Genomic DNA, 18,258 nt, shown 5'->3' with positions numbered 1-18,258 from the left:
TAAGTAGGGAATAGGGTGGGATTTAGGACCTAGAAACAAGTTCCTGTGGTGATTTAACCACAACCATGTGGGTGGGAGTACCAATGACATCCTGCCGCATTGCCCTTTTCCCTGTATTCCATTAACCCTTATAGAGGAATACTACTTAACTGCTGAGCTTTTGCAAACCTTTTACTGGCCCTTCCAGGTAAGTTTGATCATGACGGAACATCAGCTTGAGCTGTGTCTTTCACTGACTTTCTACTCACACATGCGCTGACATGCACATCGAAACATACTACATGCCCACAGATACACACTTCTGAATGTGTATCAGTTGTCAGGTGAGTAATCTGACTAGTGACCAAGAATCACAGAAAACATGCGTTATATCCTTTTGACACACACACACACTGTTTTATCCTATGACTAAGACACTGACATAGAGGACAAGTTGAATCCGAATCAGAAGCACAGCCCACCTAACCACGCAACAGCAGGTTGCCTTATATATGTGTGTCTGTATTCACCTTTGTGTGTGTGTGTGTGTTCCCTTTAGAGTAAAGCTGACTGAGCTGTGGTAGAGAGTGGAGACAAAGGGATATGTTAATTATCCCTAAGCGGAAAGAACCCTGGGATGAAGCAACACTCAAAGTTGGCCCACCCGTGTTTACATCCCAAACACACACACTTATGTCCTCTGGATCTCAAAGGAGAGACTAGTGGCATATTTAAATAATGCTAATGCCTTTCTTTAAAATATTACCTTTACTGAAATAGTTTTTACGTTTGTGTTCCACATGAGATCTTTTGTTGAGAAAATTCTTAATCAGCATAACATACAGTCTCTTGTGATTTGCTGATTTAAGGACAAAAAATGTATACACTAAATTTGGGGTCTATTTTGAGCACAGATATCTCTGTAGTGATCTCTTCAGTTCCCCAACTATGTTTTGTGTCACAGTGTGTATGTCATCCAGCCCTCTACTGGGCTTATCAGGATCTCCATGTGTCTGTCGCAGCAACAGAAGAATTTTGTGCACGCATGCATTTCTCTTGGTGACAGCATGTTCAGGCAAGGTCTGTGGCTGAGGTGTTGACAGGACAGGAGGGTGAGAGGCAGGAGAGGAGATGGGGAAGAAAGGAGATGAGTAGAGAAGGGGAAGAGATGAAGAGAGGAGAGGAAAGGGGAGGGGACAAAGAAAGGGAGGAGAGTTGAAGAGAGGAAAGGGGAAGGAACATCAAAAGAATGGGAGAAGACGAGAAGGGACGGGGTGTTACAAAGCTCCTACCTTTTAGAACTCAGAAAAGAAAAAGCTCAGGAACAGAGACACAGACACACCAGGTAAGACAGTTCTGTCGTATCTTTATTTTTCTTCCTTTTTTGCTTTCCCTTTGACATTCTTTTACTCTTTCTTTTGTATGTCAGATTCTCTCTGGTCTCTCCCTCTACTTCACAGTAACTACTAAAGCTAGCAAAATCTATAAAAGCTGTTAACTGTTTTGACCATATAGTTTGGCTGAAGTTCTGATGTAGAATGAATGACGATCCATGGTGGGAACCTTCTTGACAGACATCCACAACAATGTTTTAGCTAAGCCATCAACATGACCAAGAAAAGGAAAAGGCACCAAAAGGGCTCAGTGAACTAATGTTTTTTTTCTAGCTCTAACTTTGCTGAGGGCTACTATTGCTATTAATGGGTTGTATGGTTGTCCCACCTAGATATATTAATGCACAATCTAAAACAGAAATAAAGGGCCTGAATGTTGTATTTTAGTTACTGTTTCTCTCTGATTTTGTGAGTTTCACAAAAATTAATCTGGAAATGACAGATGTCTGATGATTATAATAATGTGTGGGTATGACTTGTTACCTTGACAGTCTTTATTTACATCCAGTAATTACATTTACATTGAGAAAAATGTACAACAATAGAGTTTTAGAGGACACTGATATACAGAGGCTTTATATATGTAAACTGGCATCAGGCGAATTGCTTTCCTATTTCAGAGCTCTCCAACCCTCTCGTAGAGAGCTACTATCCTTTAATACTCCAATCTCAGCTGTAACTCACCTGATTCAGCTCATCCTCAGCCAATTATTAGATTAAGGTTAGCTAAAATGGTTGGAGTTAAAACCTACATGAGGGTAGCTCTTCAGGAACAGGGTTGGTGTTAAAATCTTCAGGGGGCAGCTCTCCGGGGCCCTTGGTTATTGTTAAAATGAACAGGGGGGTTGTTTTCCATGGACTTAGTTGGAGAGCCTTACTATACATTATATACAGGGTTGGGTAGGTTCATTTTTAAATCTAATCCATTACAGTTACAAGTTACCTGTCCACATTTGTAATCAGTAACATAACTTTTTGATTACTCAAATTCAGTAATCTGATTACTTTGAATTACTTTTAGATTACTCTCATAATTTAAAAGTAATTCAAGGCATTAGAAAACAAATAGTAATAGCCTATAACTATAACTATAATATTTTTCAATTGACGTAATCCTAAAGTTATAATATTTTTTTACTAAAGTATCTGTAATTCGATTGGTTTTTTGTTGTGTTTTTGTTTCCTACAAAGGCTAAGTTTCTATGTATTACATCTGCTAGCCACTAAAATGTCAAACTGAGTTGAAGTGCAAATCTACAGGAACAGGTTTGAAGAGCCCTACTTAACATTGCATTGCATTGCATTGCATCATCTTCCGCTTATCCGGGGCCGGGTCGCGGGGGCAGCAGTCTAAGCAGGGATGCCCAGACTTCCCTCTCCCCAGACACTTCCTCCAGCTCTTCCGGGGGGACACCGAGGCGTTCCCAGGCCAGCCGGGAGACATAGTCCCTCCAGCGTGTCCTAGGTCTTCCCCGGGGTCTCTTCCCGGTGGGACGGGACCGGAACACCTTCCCAGGAAGGCGTTCCGGAGGCATCCGAAACAGATGCCCAAGCCACCTCAGCTGACCCCTCTCAATGTGGAGGAGCAGCGGCTCTACTCTGAGCTCCTCCCGGGTGACCGAGCTTCTCACCCTATCTCTAAGGGATCGCCCAGCCACCCTGCGGAGAAAGCTCATTTCGGCCGCCTGTATCCGGGATCTTGTCCTTTCGGTCATGACCCAAAGCTCATGACCATAGGTGAGAGTAGGAACGTAGATTGACCGGTAAATCGAGAGCTTCGCCTTGCGGCTCAGCTCTTTCTTCACCACGACAGACCGATACATCGACCGCATTACTGCAGAAGCTGCACCGATCCGTCTGTCAATCTCCCGTTCCATCCTTCCCTCACTCGTGAACAGGACCCCTAGATACTTAAACTCCTCCACTTGAGGCAGGCACTCTCCACCAACCTGAAGTGGGCAAGCCACCCTTTTCCGACTGAGGACCATGGCCTCGGATTTGGAGGTACTGATTTTCATCCCCACCGCTTCACACTCGGCTGCAAACCGTCCAAGTGCATGCTGAAGGTCCTGGCTTGAAGGGGCCAACACGACAACATCATCCGCAAAGAGCAGAGACGAAATCGTGTGGTCCCCAAACCTGACACCCTCCGGCCCCTGGCTGCGCCTAGAAATTCTGTCCATAAAAATTACGAACAGAACCGGTGACAAAGGGCAGCCCTGCCGGAGTCCAACATGCACAGGGAACAAGTCTGACTTACTGCCGGCAATGCGGACCAAGCTCCTGCTTCGGTCGTACAGGGACCTGACAGCCCTTAGCAAAGGACCCAGGACCCCATATTCCCGAAGCACTCTCCACAGGATGCCGCGAGGGACACAGTCGAATGCCTTCTCCAAATCCACAAAACACATGTGGACTGGTTGGGCAAACTCCCATGAACCCTCCATCACCCTGTAGAGGGTATAGAGCTGGTCCAGTGTTCCACGGCCTGGACGAAAACCACACTGTTCCTCCTGAATCCGAGGTTCTACTATCGGCCGTATTCTCCTCTCCAGAACCCTGGCATAGACTTTCCCGGGGAGGCTGAGAAGTGTGATCCCCCTATAGTTGGAACACACCCTCCGGTCCCCCTTCTTATAAAGAGGGACCACCACCCCGGTCTGCCATCCCAGAGGCACTGTCCCCGACTGCCACGCGATGTTGCACAGGCGTGTCAGCCAAGACAGCCCCACAACATCCAGAGACTTGAGGTACTCAGGGCGGATCTCATCCACCCCCGGTGCCTTGCCACCGAGGAGTTTCTTAACCACCTCGGTGACTTCAGCCCGGGTGATGGACGAGTCCACCTCTGAGCCTTCATCCTCTGCTTCCTCAATGGAAGACGTGACGGCGGGATTGAGGAGATCCTCGAAGTACTCCTTCCACCGCCCGACGACATCCCCAGTTGAGGTCAACAGCTGCCCACCTCTACTGTAAACAGCGTTGGTAGGGCACTGTTTCCCTCTCCTGAGGCGCCGGATGGTTTGCCAGAATCTCTTCGAGGCCAGCCGATAGTCCTTCTCCATGGCCTCACCGAACTCCTCCCAGGCCCGAGTTTTTGCCTCCACAACCACCCGGGCTGCAGTCCGCTTGGCCTGTCGGTACCCGTCAGCTGCCTCTGGAGTCCCACAAGCCAACCAGGCCTGATAGGACTCCTTCTTCAGCTTGACAGCATCCCTTACTTCTGGTGTCCACCACCGGGTTCGGGGATTGCCGCCTCGACAGGCACCGGAGACCTTACGGCCACAGCTCCGAGCGGCCGCTTCAACAATGGCGGTGGAGAACATGGTCCACTCGGACTCAATATCTCCAACCTCCCTCGGGATCCAGTCAAAGCTCTGCCGGAGGTGGGAGTTAAAGATCTCTCTGACAGGAGACTCGGCCAGACGTTCCCAGCAGACCCTTACAGTACGCTTGGGCCTGCCGAGTCTGTCCAGCTTCCTCCCCCGCCATCGGATCCAACTCACAACCAGGTGGTGATCAGTTGACAGCTCCGCCCCTCTCTTCACCCGAGTGTCCAAGACATATGGCCGCAGGTCAGATGAAACGACAACAAAGTCGATCATCGACCTGCGGCCTAGGGTGTCCTGGTGCCACGTGCACTGATGGACATCCTTATGCTTGAACATGGTGTTCGTTATGGACAAACTGTGACTAGCACAGAAGTCCAATAACTGAACACCGCTCGGGTTCAGATCAGGGGGGCCGTTCCTCCCAATCACGCCCCTCCAGGTATCACTGTCGTTGCCCACGTGGGCGTTGAAGTCCCCCAGTAGAACGATAGAGTCCCCAGTCGGAGCACTTTCCAGCACCCCTCCCAGAGACTCCAAGAAGGTCGGGTACTCTGCACTGCCGTTCGGCCCGTAGGCACAAACAACAGTGAGAGACCTATCCCCGACCCGTAGGCGCAGGGAAACGACCCTCTCGTTCACCGGGGTAAACTCCAACACATGGCGGCAGAGCTGGGGAGCTATAAGCAAACCCACACCAGCCCGCCGCCTCTCACCATGGGCAACTCCAGAGTGGTGAAGAGTCCATCCTCTCTCAAGGAGTGTGGTTCCAGAGCCCAAGCCGTGCGTAGAGGTGATCCCGACTACCTCTAGTCGGAACCTCTCAACCTCACGCACCATCTCAGGCTCCTTCCCCGCCAGCGAGGTGACATTCCACGTCCCTAGAGCTAGTTTCCGTGTCCGGGGATCGGGTTGTCTAGGCCCCTGCCTTCGACTGCCGCCCGATCCTCTCTGCACCGGCCCCTTATGGTCCCTCCTGTGGGTGGTGAGCCCACGGGAGGGCGGCCCCATGTCGCTCGTTCGGGCTTGGCCCGGCCGGGCCCCATGGGGAAAGGCCCGGCCACCAGGCGCTCGCGAACGAGCCCCAACCCCGGGCCTGGCTCCAGGGTGGGGCCCCGGCTGCGCCATGCCGGGCGACGTCACAGGACACACAATTTTCTTCTTCATTAAGGGGTTTTTGAACCGCTCTTAGTCTGACCCATCGCCTAGGACCTGTTTGCCTTGGGAGACCCTACCAGGGGCATATAGCCCCAGACAACATAGCTCCTAGGGTCACTCGGGTACTCAAACCCCTCCACCACGTTAAGGTGGCAGTTCAAGGAGAGGCCTACTTAACATCATAAATCATATTAACAATTAGATACAACGTCAGCAATACCAACAACTAAATGGTTGCTGTCATAGAGACATTTATTCAGTCACAGACGTACAGCCAATGAATCATAAGTCTGTGTACCAAATAGCACCATATTACAATATTATTATTATTAGTAGTAGTACACAAACTAATTTGGACCAGAGCTCTATGGAGTGTTGGTAAAACAAAAGTAATGACTGTATAGCAATAGCTTGCCATTTGTGAACCAGGATAACAACTAGCAGTGTTTGAAGCTCCAACTGGGGAGTCAGAATTCAAAGTCTGAGTGAGGCTGGAAGTTATCTGTTATCGACATCATAAACTGATGTGGAAGCATTATGATAGGGCTGGAGATAGGATATTATGAACTGAACACACCAACATGGCATGCGTGGGCAGCTAGAAATACAGATAGTCACACACACACACAAACACTCTGTGAACTTTGAACGCACCATGTCTCCCAGATGATGTGACAGAAAGAGGTAAAAGGGACAGATAGGCAAACAGAATTTATCTGACACATTAACGTTTGTGCTGTATCTCATCCTCCACAAGTCCTTATCACACACTGAATCAAAATCACCCCATTCACACTGGTTGTATGACTCAGGTTTAATTGCTGTCTGTTGACATCATGTAAGAGCCCATTAAACTGACTAAAACAAAAATAATAAATTCCCAATTTAACTGTTATTAATAACACAAATATGTAAGTAATGTATGTTGCTAAATACTTCTTGTTTTATGCATTGTAGAAACTAATGCAAGTGACCTTAATTAAAAAAAAAACATTTTATTTATTCATTACCATCATTACTACTATCATAATTTAAACTACCCATATTAGCTATCCTAAATACCACTGTATTTCAAGAATGACCCATCTTTCCCTTATTTTTTTCCAGATTTCAAAACACAAAGGAAACAAAAAAAAACATTGATTTCAAAAGGAAAGTGACAGAAGAAGTAGAACAGAAGAAAAAATTGTTAAAAAAAGAAAAAGATGACAATTGGAAAGAGTTCCAGAAAGGGTTCTATCAGGGCCCCGAATTTCCTGGATAAAACCTCTGGGTTCTATGGTCGCCTTGATGAGCCTGAGACAGTGGTGGGAGGAGAGGGGGGAAACAGGATGACTGGGATGAGAGAGGGAGACTTGGGGGGATCGTGCCCAGCCACTGAGGTCTATACAGGGGCAGAAGCCCACCAGGGAGAACATGGGGTGTTTGACTTTAACCTGGGAATGATGGAAGAGGATAATACCACTCTGCTCCGGAGAAAATCCAGCCGTCTCAGCTCGCGCTTGAGAAGAAGCATCAGGAAGACATTGCCACAGACGGTCTCGTCCAGTTTTGATATTAGTACAGAAATGGAGACTGACACCCCTGTCCTGGAGGTCACTGCAGTGAAAGTGAAAAGCCACTGGAGGAGTAGCAACAGGAAGAAACAGCAAACTGAGTCCCAGAAAGTCTCCCCCAGGGAGGTAGACCTGACTCTGGGTGAGGAGAGAGGGATATTGACCCTAGGCCTGGAGGTCCTGGAGGTGGAGATAAAGGTAGAAACTGAGGAAGGACAGAGGGAGGAAGAGGAGGGAATGCTGGACACCCAAGAACCGACGGATGACCAGGTTTTGATAAAGGACAAGAAGAGAGGGAAACAAGAGGAAACTGAGGAGAAGAGGAAGATTAAGGAACAGGAGGAGAAGAAGAAGAGGAGCACGCTGAAGAACTACCGCAAGGTAAGCAAGAGGATGTATGCAAGGGCACCTTCAGGAAACCTCCACTTGTTATGGTTGCAGCAGCAGCAGCATATGTTAAGTAAAGTACAGTTAGGTCCAGAAATATTTGGACACTGACACAATTTCCATAATTTTGGCTCTGTACACCACAACAATGGATTTCAAATTAGACAACCGAGATGCAATTGAAGTACAGATTTTCAGCTTTAATTCAAAGGGTTGAACAAAAATATTGTATGAAACGTTTAGGAATTACAACCAATTTCTTACACAGCCCCTTTATTTCAGGGGCTCAAATGTAATCGGACAATTTAACACAATCATAATTAAAATGTTCATTTTTAATACTCTGTCGAGAATCCTTTGCAGGCAATGACGCATGGACATTACCAAATGCTAGGTTTCCTCGTTTGATGCTTCGCCAGGCCTTTATTGCAGCTGTCTTCAGTTGTTGTTTGTTCGTGGGTCTTTCTGCCTTATGTTTTTTCTTCAGCAAGTGAAATGCATGCTCGACTGGGTTCAGATCAGGTAAGTGACTTGGCCATTGCAGAATATTCCACTTCTTTGCCTTAAACTCCTGGGTTGCTTTCGCAGTATGTTTTGGGTCATTGTCCATCTGTAAAGTGAAGCACCGTCCAATCAACTTTGAATTTGAGCAGACAGTATACACTCACCTAAAGGATTATTAGGAAAACCTGTTAAATTTCTCATTAATGCAATTATCTAATCAACCAATCACATGGCAGTTGCTTCAATGCATTTAGGGGTGTGGTCCTGGTCAAGACAATCTCCTGAACTCCAAACTGAATGTCAGAATGGGAAAGAAAGGTGATTTAAGCAATTTTGAGTATGGCATGGTTGTTGGTGCCAGACGGGCCGGTCTGAGTATTTCACAATCTGCTCAGTTACTGGGATTATCACGCACAACCATTTCTAGGGTTTACAAAGAATGGTGTGAAAAGGGAAAAACATCCAGTATGCGGCAGTCCTGTGGGCGAAAATGCCTTGTTGATGCTAGAGGTCAGAGGAGAATGGGCCGACTGATTCAAGCTGATAGAAGAGCAACTTTGACTGAAATAACCACTCGTTACAACCGAGGTATGCAGCAAAGCATTTGTGAAGCCACAACACGCACAACCTTGAGGCGGATGGGCTACAACAGCAGAAGACCCCACCGGGTACCACTCATCTCCACTACAAATAGGAAAAAGAGGCTACAATTTGCACAAGTTCACCAAAATTGGACAGTTGAAGACTGGAAGAATGTTGCCTGGTCTGATGACTCTCCATTTCTGTTGAGACATTCAGATGGTAGAGTCAGAATTTGGCGTAAACAGAATGAGAACATGGATCCATCATGCCTTGTTACCACTGTGCAGGCTGGTGGTGGTGGTGTAATGGTGTGGGGGATGTTTTCTTGGCACACTTTAGGCCCCTTAGTGCCAATTGGGCATAGTTTAAATGCCACAGCCTACCTGAGCATTGTTTCTGACCATGTCCATCCCTTTATGACCACAATGTACCCATCCTCTGATGGCTACTTCCAGCAGGATAATGCACCATGTCACAAAGCTCGAATCATTTCAAATTGGTTTCTTGAACATGACAATGACTTCACTGTACTGAAATGCCCCCCACAGTCACCAGATCTCAACCCAATAGAGCATCCTTGGGAAGTGGTGGAACGGGAGCTTCGTGCCCTGGATGTGCATCCCACAAATCTCCATCAACTACAAAATGTTATCCTATCAATATGGGCCAACATTTCTAAAGAATGCTTTCAGCACCTTGTTGAATCAATGCCACGTAGAATTAAGGCAGTTCTGAAGGCAAAAGGGGGTCAACACAGTATTAGTATGGTGTTCCTAATAATCCTTTAGGTGAGTGTATATCCCTATAAACTTCCAAATTAATCTGGCTGCTTCTGTCTTCTGTCACATCAATAAACACTAGTGACCCAGTGCCATTGGAAGCCATGCATGCCCGTGGCATCACACTGCCTCCAGTGTGTTTTACTGATGATGCGGTATGCTTCGGATCATGAGCCGTTCCAAGCCTTGGAACGCCTCATGAAGGAGTAGCCCACACCTGCCCATAAAGCAGCTTTTGAGACAATTGTCCAATTACTTTTGGTCTCTTGAAAAATAAGTAGCTACATATTAAACAGCTGTAATTCTAAAACCCTTCCTCCAATTTGGATGTGAATACCCTCAAATTAAAGCTGAGATACTGCACTTTAAGCCCATATTCATTATTTAACTGTAACTTTAATATATTTTGGTAAACAGCCAAAAATAACAAAACTTGTTAGTGCCCAATTATTTCTGGACATAACTGTATATGGCCCTTATCCTCTTGACTGGTCAGAGTCCAATGACTATCTGTATGTCACCAACATCATGAGCTCAAAGGCTAAGGTTAACTCAAAAAATCAATTTATTGACTTGAAAAAACAAAACAAAATAAAAAAATAACAGTATTATTATAGTAACAGTGCTAAGATAACAGTTGTCATGTGACATTCATTCTGCCAAACAACATTTTTTAATTTTTTTAAAGAATTATCAAATGTTTCAAAAGTTTCTATCTGACAAATTCGGATACTGTAGGGCCCTTTCCCTTGTTTTGTTATGTTTGACAAAATGTGTCACACTCTTTCTTTCCCCGTTTAGCTTTTTTTCTAGTTCTTTTTCAGCATCAGAATCTGAATTATTTCTAAGAATCAGAATTATTTGCTAAGTACATTTATCCTAACTACTGTTGTTGTGATGCTTCTAGTTCTAGAAAACTTACATGGACAGAGTACACAAAAGCTATAAAAAGCTTATATACAATAATATACAAATGGGCAGTGAAAATATAGGATAGCATAATGAGTGGTGACTAATGAATATACATGGAATTACAGTTGATGTAGAGTATCAGCATAGAACTACAAATCTTGATGCATGTAGATGAGTTTTAGTGCAATATAGTACAGCTAGTATTCAGTTTACAGTTTACATAGCAGGCTTGGTTTGGTGCATAGTCGTTTTGGTCTCTGTGGGACCTATGGACAGTTTTGTTTTGCCTGTATGGAGTATGTCGGGGGAAAAAGGGGTCTGTGAAAGAGGGGAGGAGTGATGAACAGATAAGACACGTGCTGTTGGTCCCTGACCTTGACTCAAGGGGACTAGGGGCGGGGAGAACACACACATTTACATTCATACTGTACATGTGACATTCCTGTGCCTTAATATCTGACCCCAGATCAGTGTTTTAGAATGTGTGTGAATTTGTGTGCACGTCTGTAACTCTGTCCCACCCTCTAAACCCACCTCTTAACATTCAACCAGCGTTTACCTCTCCCTACCCAGAAACCACTGCCCTTACATGCCTTCCTGATTGCATAGAGGTCAAAGGTTGTCATCATAACTGAAAGACCAGCACAACATAATCCATTTATTCTCAGCTAAAAACCAAGAAATTATGAAAATAATATCAGACTTTTTGTCATAAAGGAATAATGACATCACAAAAACAACACAAATATGGAGCCTACACAAGTAATCTCTGTATTAATCATACCCAGCACACATCAATCCTTGGGTGGTCCCTGACTTCTAAATATGTTGTTTTAACCTTACACTAGCACACCTGATTGAATTAGTCAAAAGATCTTCAAGCCTTGGACTTGGACCGTGTCTTGCAAAACTAGGATTCTGGGTTCAATTCCCACAGGGGCCAGAACAAACCTATAAAAATACACAAACTTACTACTGAGTCTCTCTGGATAAGATTCAATGTTTGAGTAACTCTGCACCATTCTGCTTTCCCTCTCTACATATTTAGGAGCATTTTATCCTTTGTGTTCTAACTTCCTAATCCAAGTGGCCACTATCAATTTCTTTCTGATCACATTAATATTTCCTTAGGCTTTCGACCGAGCATTCCGTCGAGGGTGGGAGAACTTCATCACTAACCTCTACAGCGTGACACTTGCCCCTGTGTCACCTTCATCTGCATTGTTGTCATCGTCAGCAACATCAAAGGGAACCCAATGTGACTCAGTGCTGGAAGAGGACAGAGTAATCTGTAAAGACCAAAACCTTTACAGTATGACAGCCAAACCTGTCTTATATTCATCTTCATCATGAAATGAAATACACCATGACTCAGTACTAGAAGAGTATAGATTAATCTGTCCACATCAGTAGTTCCAATAAGATTGTATGAGTTGTTATTTCAGACTGAATCTTGATTGGACCGAATGGTCATTTTATATTATTGTGTGAATGTCTCAATCAGTCCATCAATGAAACAATCAATCAGTTGTTGATTTCATGACAGCATTGAGGGCAGAGGGTTTACCATCTCTGCTTTATTTTTCATATCTATTGTTTAACACTTTCTCACGGGGTAAAGATCAGCCTGTAGATATCTAAGGGGTTATATGTCATACACTTTATTGTTATGCATACAGAAGGATAGAGTTTGTCTTTAAACTGTGACTCAACTTTGGTAAACCTGCTTTTAGTTGCACCCAATGTTTGAAAATGTTTAGAGGTCCCTAGACCTGGATGCACTCTCTGGACAGTTTAAAATGTAGATTGGGTATCTTTATCTATATTTCTTTACTTTATGTATATGTAGCACTTTCAAATGTGTGTATGTGAAAAAGAGAAAGAGATTTACCTTAGTGGACTTTAGAATGAAGAGACATTGTTCCACAAATTATGTCTATTGAGCTGAAGCTTACCCTTGGTGCTGACAGGTGTCTTGATTGTTTGATAAAGAGGAACATGTATCTAACATCTGAGGGCACAAAACTGTCCATCTCAGACTTAGGTTTTCTGAAATTGTCTAAAAAGAGGTAACATATTTCATACTTAATGTATTATATACATCACTGTGCACACTCTTCAGGATAATCTCAAAATGTTTCTCCTAAACGTTTATGTAGTGTGAATGATTGCCGAAAATGATAATGTCCAGTCTCTTGCAGCATTGAGGTAATGTTCAGAACTTACTGAGCTGGAAAATAAACAGTGTAAAAACATATTTTATGTAGCCAAAAAAAAGTGCCAATATATTTAACATTTTGATAATGCTTGTTGTGAAATAAAATGTGCTTTAGAATATAAGAGAATTTCTAGAATGTTTTTATCCTCCTTAAAAAGAAAGCTTTTTTCCGTTTTATAACATAAGATTGTTATCAAACGTTTGCTTTTGTGCACATTCTTCAGGGAAAGCTGATTTTAAGTGTTTCATTATTTTTATGAATAATTAATTCGAATCATAATCATAAATCTGTGAAAAGCGTCTTAATCCTTTTAAATGAGATAAATATGGAATACAATTTAACTAAAATAAAATATTGAATTTTATGAATTTGATTATTCAACTGATTTAAAAAAAAATCCACTTAAGTACTGTTATAAACACAGATGATGAGGCTGCATCACCTAAGGTTAGTACTGCAGTTGAGCACAGTGGGGACAATGAAAATCAGGAAGTTGCCTACATTGTGCCTCACAAGGAATCAATTAATTTTGAGACCAGCAATGATGGTCATAATAATGACAACAATCTTGCTTCCCAAACCTTTGTGGCTCCTTTGGTGACGTCATCATTCCTTGACGTCAGTGAGAAGAAAGTTTCTGCTGTTGCCACTACAGCTGGCAATTCTGAACCAGTTTATTTTGGAAGAAGATGTGAGGACCCAAGAGAACCACTGCAAGAACCTGCTGCTGCAGTGAAGGCAATGACATTGTTCAAACAGAGGCCACCTATTGTGATCTCTGTTTCCATTGATGCGCATGTCTTAAAACTGCAGAATGCTGGAAACAGTTCTAAGGGGTTGGATTGATGTGGAAATGTTTTTGTTAATCAGTATTTGGTGTGCATGTGTGTTCAGAGGGAAGGAGGAAATATGGGGCTATGGTCAAGGGATTCGAATTGGAAAACAGCTGTTATATTTTTTGTTTTTCAAAAGCATGGCATGGATGTAGTAGTTCTGGTATTCAATGTACTTCCACGCCCAATCTGTTGTTGTTTTTAAATGTTTAATATGAAATTGTCCTAAACAGTAACTTGTGTTTTGTTCTGTTCTTTATCTGAACTGTCAATATAAAAAATACATGTTGCGCTTGTTTTGAACAAAACAAGCATCGAGGATATACCGCCATCTACTGGATTTTTTTTTTTTTTTTTTTTGAATGTTGGATCTACATGTATAAAACAAAATACAAATTGTAAAAAAACAATAATAATAATAAAAAAATATTGAAATATATGAAATAAAACAGGTAGGCCAAAAACAGGACCTAAAGAAACAAAACATGAACAAATAAAAACAAGAGAAAGTTAAAATTCCCATCAAAATCCACAATCATCGAAGACCCCACTAATGGATCTGGATCAAGCACAGCCTCTAGGATGTTAGAGAGGACCTTAGATATTCTAAACCAATAGCTGTGCAATGAGGCAGAGCTCCCTCTGCAGTATAATTGACACTTGTCACATAGGGGAGAGGTATATACACTGAACAAAATTATAAACGCAATACTTTAGTTTTTGCCCCCATTTATCATGAGCTGAACTCAAAGTTCTAAGACTTTCTCTATGTACACAAATGGTAGCACAATGCCACAGATGTTGCAAGTTTTGAAGGAGCGTGCAATTGGCATGCTGACTGCAGGAATGTCCACCAGACCTGTTGCCCATGAATTGAATGTTCATTTCTCTACCATAAGCCGTCTCCAAAGGTGTTTCTGAGAATTTGGCAGTACATCCAACCGGCCTCACAACTGCAGACCACGTGTAACCACACCAGCCCAGGACCTCCACATCCAGCATCTTCACAGCTACTGCATCAATTGGTTTGCATAACCAAAGAATGTCTGCACCAACTATCAGAAACCGTCTCAGGGAAGCTCATCTGCTCGTCGTCCTTATTGGGGTCTCGACCTGACTGCGTTTGTCGTCGTTACCGACTTGAGTGGGCAAATGCTCACATTCTATGGCATCTGGCACTTTGGAGAGGTGAGTGCCGGTTTTCACTGTACATGGCAGATGGCAGACAGCGTGTATGGCATTGTGTGGATGAGCGTTTTGCTGATGTCAACGTTGTGGATCGAGTGGCCCATGGTGGCGGTGGGGTTATGGTATGGGCAGGTGTGTGTTATGGACAACAAAAACAGGTGCATTTTATTGATGGCATTTTGAATGCACAGAGATACCGTGACGAGATCCTGAGGCCCATTGTTGTGCCATTCATCCACAACCATCACAACATGTTGCAGCATGATAAAAGCATGGCCCCATGTTGCAAGGATCTGTACACAATTCCTGGAAGCTGAAAACATCCCAGTTCTTGCATGGCCAGCATACCCACTGGACATGTCACCCATTGAGCATGTTTGGGATGCTCTGGATCGGCGTATTCAACAGCGTGTTCCAGGTCCTGCCAATATCCAGCAACTTGAAGAGGAGTGGACCAACATTCCACAGGCCACAATCAACAACCTGATCAACTCTATACAAAGCAGATGTGTTGCACTGCGTGAGGCAAATGGTGGTCACACCAGATACTGAAATACAAATCTCCCCATCTCCCTCAAAGTAGGCTTCAATTATTTGTCTCTTTAAATAATATCTGGTCAACTTGGGTCTAACAATAATTAGGTTTGACTTCTGTGATAGCAATTCCATTGAATAGAAATATTTAGGAAGAAGGTACAAAGTTAAAATTCTCTTGGCACATTCAGCTGTTTATTTGTTGCTAGGAGAGAGGTATCAAAGCTTACAGAAAAAAACCGTGAAACATCTTTTAAGTAATACTGGACAGTCATTAGTACTTATACAGTACAGCGGGTGTGGTAAGACACTGCACATATGTCTTGTGCCAACAATACATGTTCCCTTTGTTCCATCCTTCCTAGGTTTACCCAAAGGGGCAGGCTGTCCCCCCACCTTCACCCAGGGGACTAAAGACACTGTAGTCAACCTTTTCAACTCAGAAAGGCCACATACTAACTGGAAAAAGATGCTTAAAACTGATGGTTTAAACAGATTGACGGAGGACCCAATGATCTACTGATAACAGTCAATAATCACCATAAACAAATAAACACAGACCACTTTCCCACTTTCCTTTTCTTATCTATACATGGGAACTCATTACTTTCCCATTTACTCAATACTTTAACCATTAATTCCTTTATACGTTTGTAGAATCCAAAAATACATCAGTTCAGAAAATTCCACAACACTTCTTATTGTCATTGTTTTCAAATTAAAATTGTTATGTTTTTCTCATTTTTCCACATACTTGTTTTGAAATATGTCAAAGACTGTTTTACATTTCTGGATTTTTGTTCACATGATGACGCAAAACCGATGCAGTCTTTCATACTAAAATATGGACTGACTTTCAGCATTGTTGTGTTCTAATTTAACCATTTTGATAATGTGCAATTGAATACATAAGATTTCTACTGTACTACTAGCATAAATGCAAGCATAAATTACCATAAAATGTTAACATAAAGTTAACATTCCAAGTGGCTTGAGATGGAGCGTGTGTCCAGCTTCAAATTCCTGGGTGTCCACATCTCTGAGGACCTCTCCTGGACCCTCAACACCTCAGCCCTGGATGGAAAGGTGCGGCAGCAGTAAAATAACTTTTACTGCAGCGCAATCAAGATCATTCTGATTAATTGCGCCACAGTGTGGTTTGGTGGTGCTCTGTAGCTGACCTAAAGGCCCTGTAACAGGCAATGAAAACCGCCAAGCATATCACAGGTGCCCGGTCATCGTAGACCTCCAGCGCAAGCGATGTCTGCACAGGGCATCTCAGAATGCCATTGAGAATTGCCACCTGCACAACTGTTTATCCCACTTGTACAAACATTATACTTAATACTTTAATAATGACTATTTTCTGCCCTCCTCTATTTCCCTCCATTGCACATTTAGAATTGCCATATGTAATACATTTGCATCAATCACACATCTATACATTCCACTTGTAACATACATATACTTAACACTTGTACATTTCCTGCCTTCTTTTATTTGCTGAGAAAAAGCGTATCAGAATCATTGAGAGGCTGCCAACCGCATCGACAGGATGGGTATAGGCTCACCCAGGACAGCCTGGCTTGCACATCCATTTGATTCAGGTAAGAGCTTTAGGTAAAGCTGCTTTGTAAAGTGAACATCATTACTTTTGTATTATATGTATGTAAGCTATATAAATGTTTGTTGTACGTAAACCAACTTAATATGACGACACCGTGTGGACACGAGTGGCAGCGAAATATACAGTAGGTAGCTACAATCAAAATGTAGCTACTTGTGTTTGTTGTTAGCAACCATTGGCATTTCTTAGGAGTCAGACATCGCATGCATCCGAACAATGAGCAACAAGAATGTTTTCTTTTGTAGCCTACTGTCCTTTCAATGCGCCAGAAATGTTCACACCTTGTCAGACAATCAGTGCCGCTATTGCTTTGGTCTGAAACTTTTGGTGAGATAACCACGCCCATTCATTTGAATACATCAAATGTAAATGTGTCATTATGAAATAAATGTGTCATTATTAAAATTCCCTTGAAAGAAAGAAATGTGCCATTATGAAATAAAACTCCCTTGAAATAAATGAATGTCAAATTATGAAATGAAAGTCCCCTGAAATAAATAAAAGTAGGCCTTTGAAATAAAAACCTATTTATTTATATATTGACTCATTTATATATTGCCTCATTTCTTTATTTCATGTTTTATTTAATAGTACGGTGGCCCACGGGTGCAAAACACAATAACATTAGCGATGCAAGCAAATGTTGAAAACACTACAACATTAACACACAACACAACAACCTTAACAGAAATGAAATACACCACATTAGCAATGCAAACAAAAGTTGAAAACACAACATTAACAAAAATGAAACATTTATACAAATGCTGCATTTCATTAAACAATCAACTACCCACAAAACCACCACATTAAATGACAATACAACAGCATTACCTCACAACACAACAGCATCAGCTTAGAACACAAAAGCATTAGCCCAAAACCAGTGTTGCCAACTCCTTAGTGAGGAAAGTCGCTATTGACTGTACTAAAAGTCGCTAGAAGTCACTAAATGATGTCATCACCTAATTTGCATAATTTCCCATCAGCATCATGAATGGATTATTATTTATTTTTTTAACATACAAAACTCTCGTTGGGGAAAAGAATATACGTGTGTATTTACAAATGTGTTCCATTTACAAGCAATAATTACCTGAGCAAAAAAACAAAGAACAAATCAAAAAAGGGGTTCGCTATTTAAGTCAAAATCAAAAGACTAGAAAAAATAATTTAGAGCGACACACAAGGGGAGATGTCATCATGGTCAAGGATTAAGAGAACTGCACCAACTGGACGTGATGTGAGCCGAATCATGCAGACAGTGATTTATTTTA

General features: G+C 42.8%; 1 protein-coding gene across 1 annotated transcript; it reads left to right on the top strand.

Annotated features, from left to right (window-relative positions):
* Window positions 1-1,183: 1,183 nt before the first annotated feature.
* On the top strand, window positions 1,184-12,963 carry sb:cb1058. The gene is made up of 3 exons (XM_010863804.4): window positions 1,184-1,324; window positions 6,968-7,797; window positions 11,712-12,963. The coding sequence occupies exons 2-3, from the start codon at window positions 7,066-7,068 to the stop codon at window positions 11,931-11,933; spliced, it is 954 nt and encodes a 317-aa protein (XP_010862106.2). The 5' UTR covers window positions 1,184-1,324; window positions 6,968-7,065; the 3' UTR covers window positions 11,934-12,963.
* Window positions 12,964-18,258: the final 5,295 nt, after the last annotated feature.

This window comes from Esox lucius, chromosome 24 (assembly GCF_011004845.1).
Source record: "Esox lucius isolate fEsoLuc1 chromosome 24, fEsoLuc1.pri, whole genome shotgun sequence".
NCBI classification, from domain to species: Eukaryota; Metazoa; Chordata; class Actinopteri; order Esociformes; family Esocidae; genus Esox; species Esox lucius.
The sequence above is the reverse complement of the archived record's forward strand: the minus strand, read 5'-3'. Positions and strand labels throughout refer to the sequence as shown.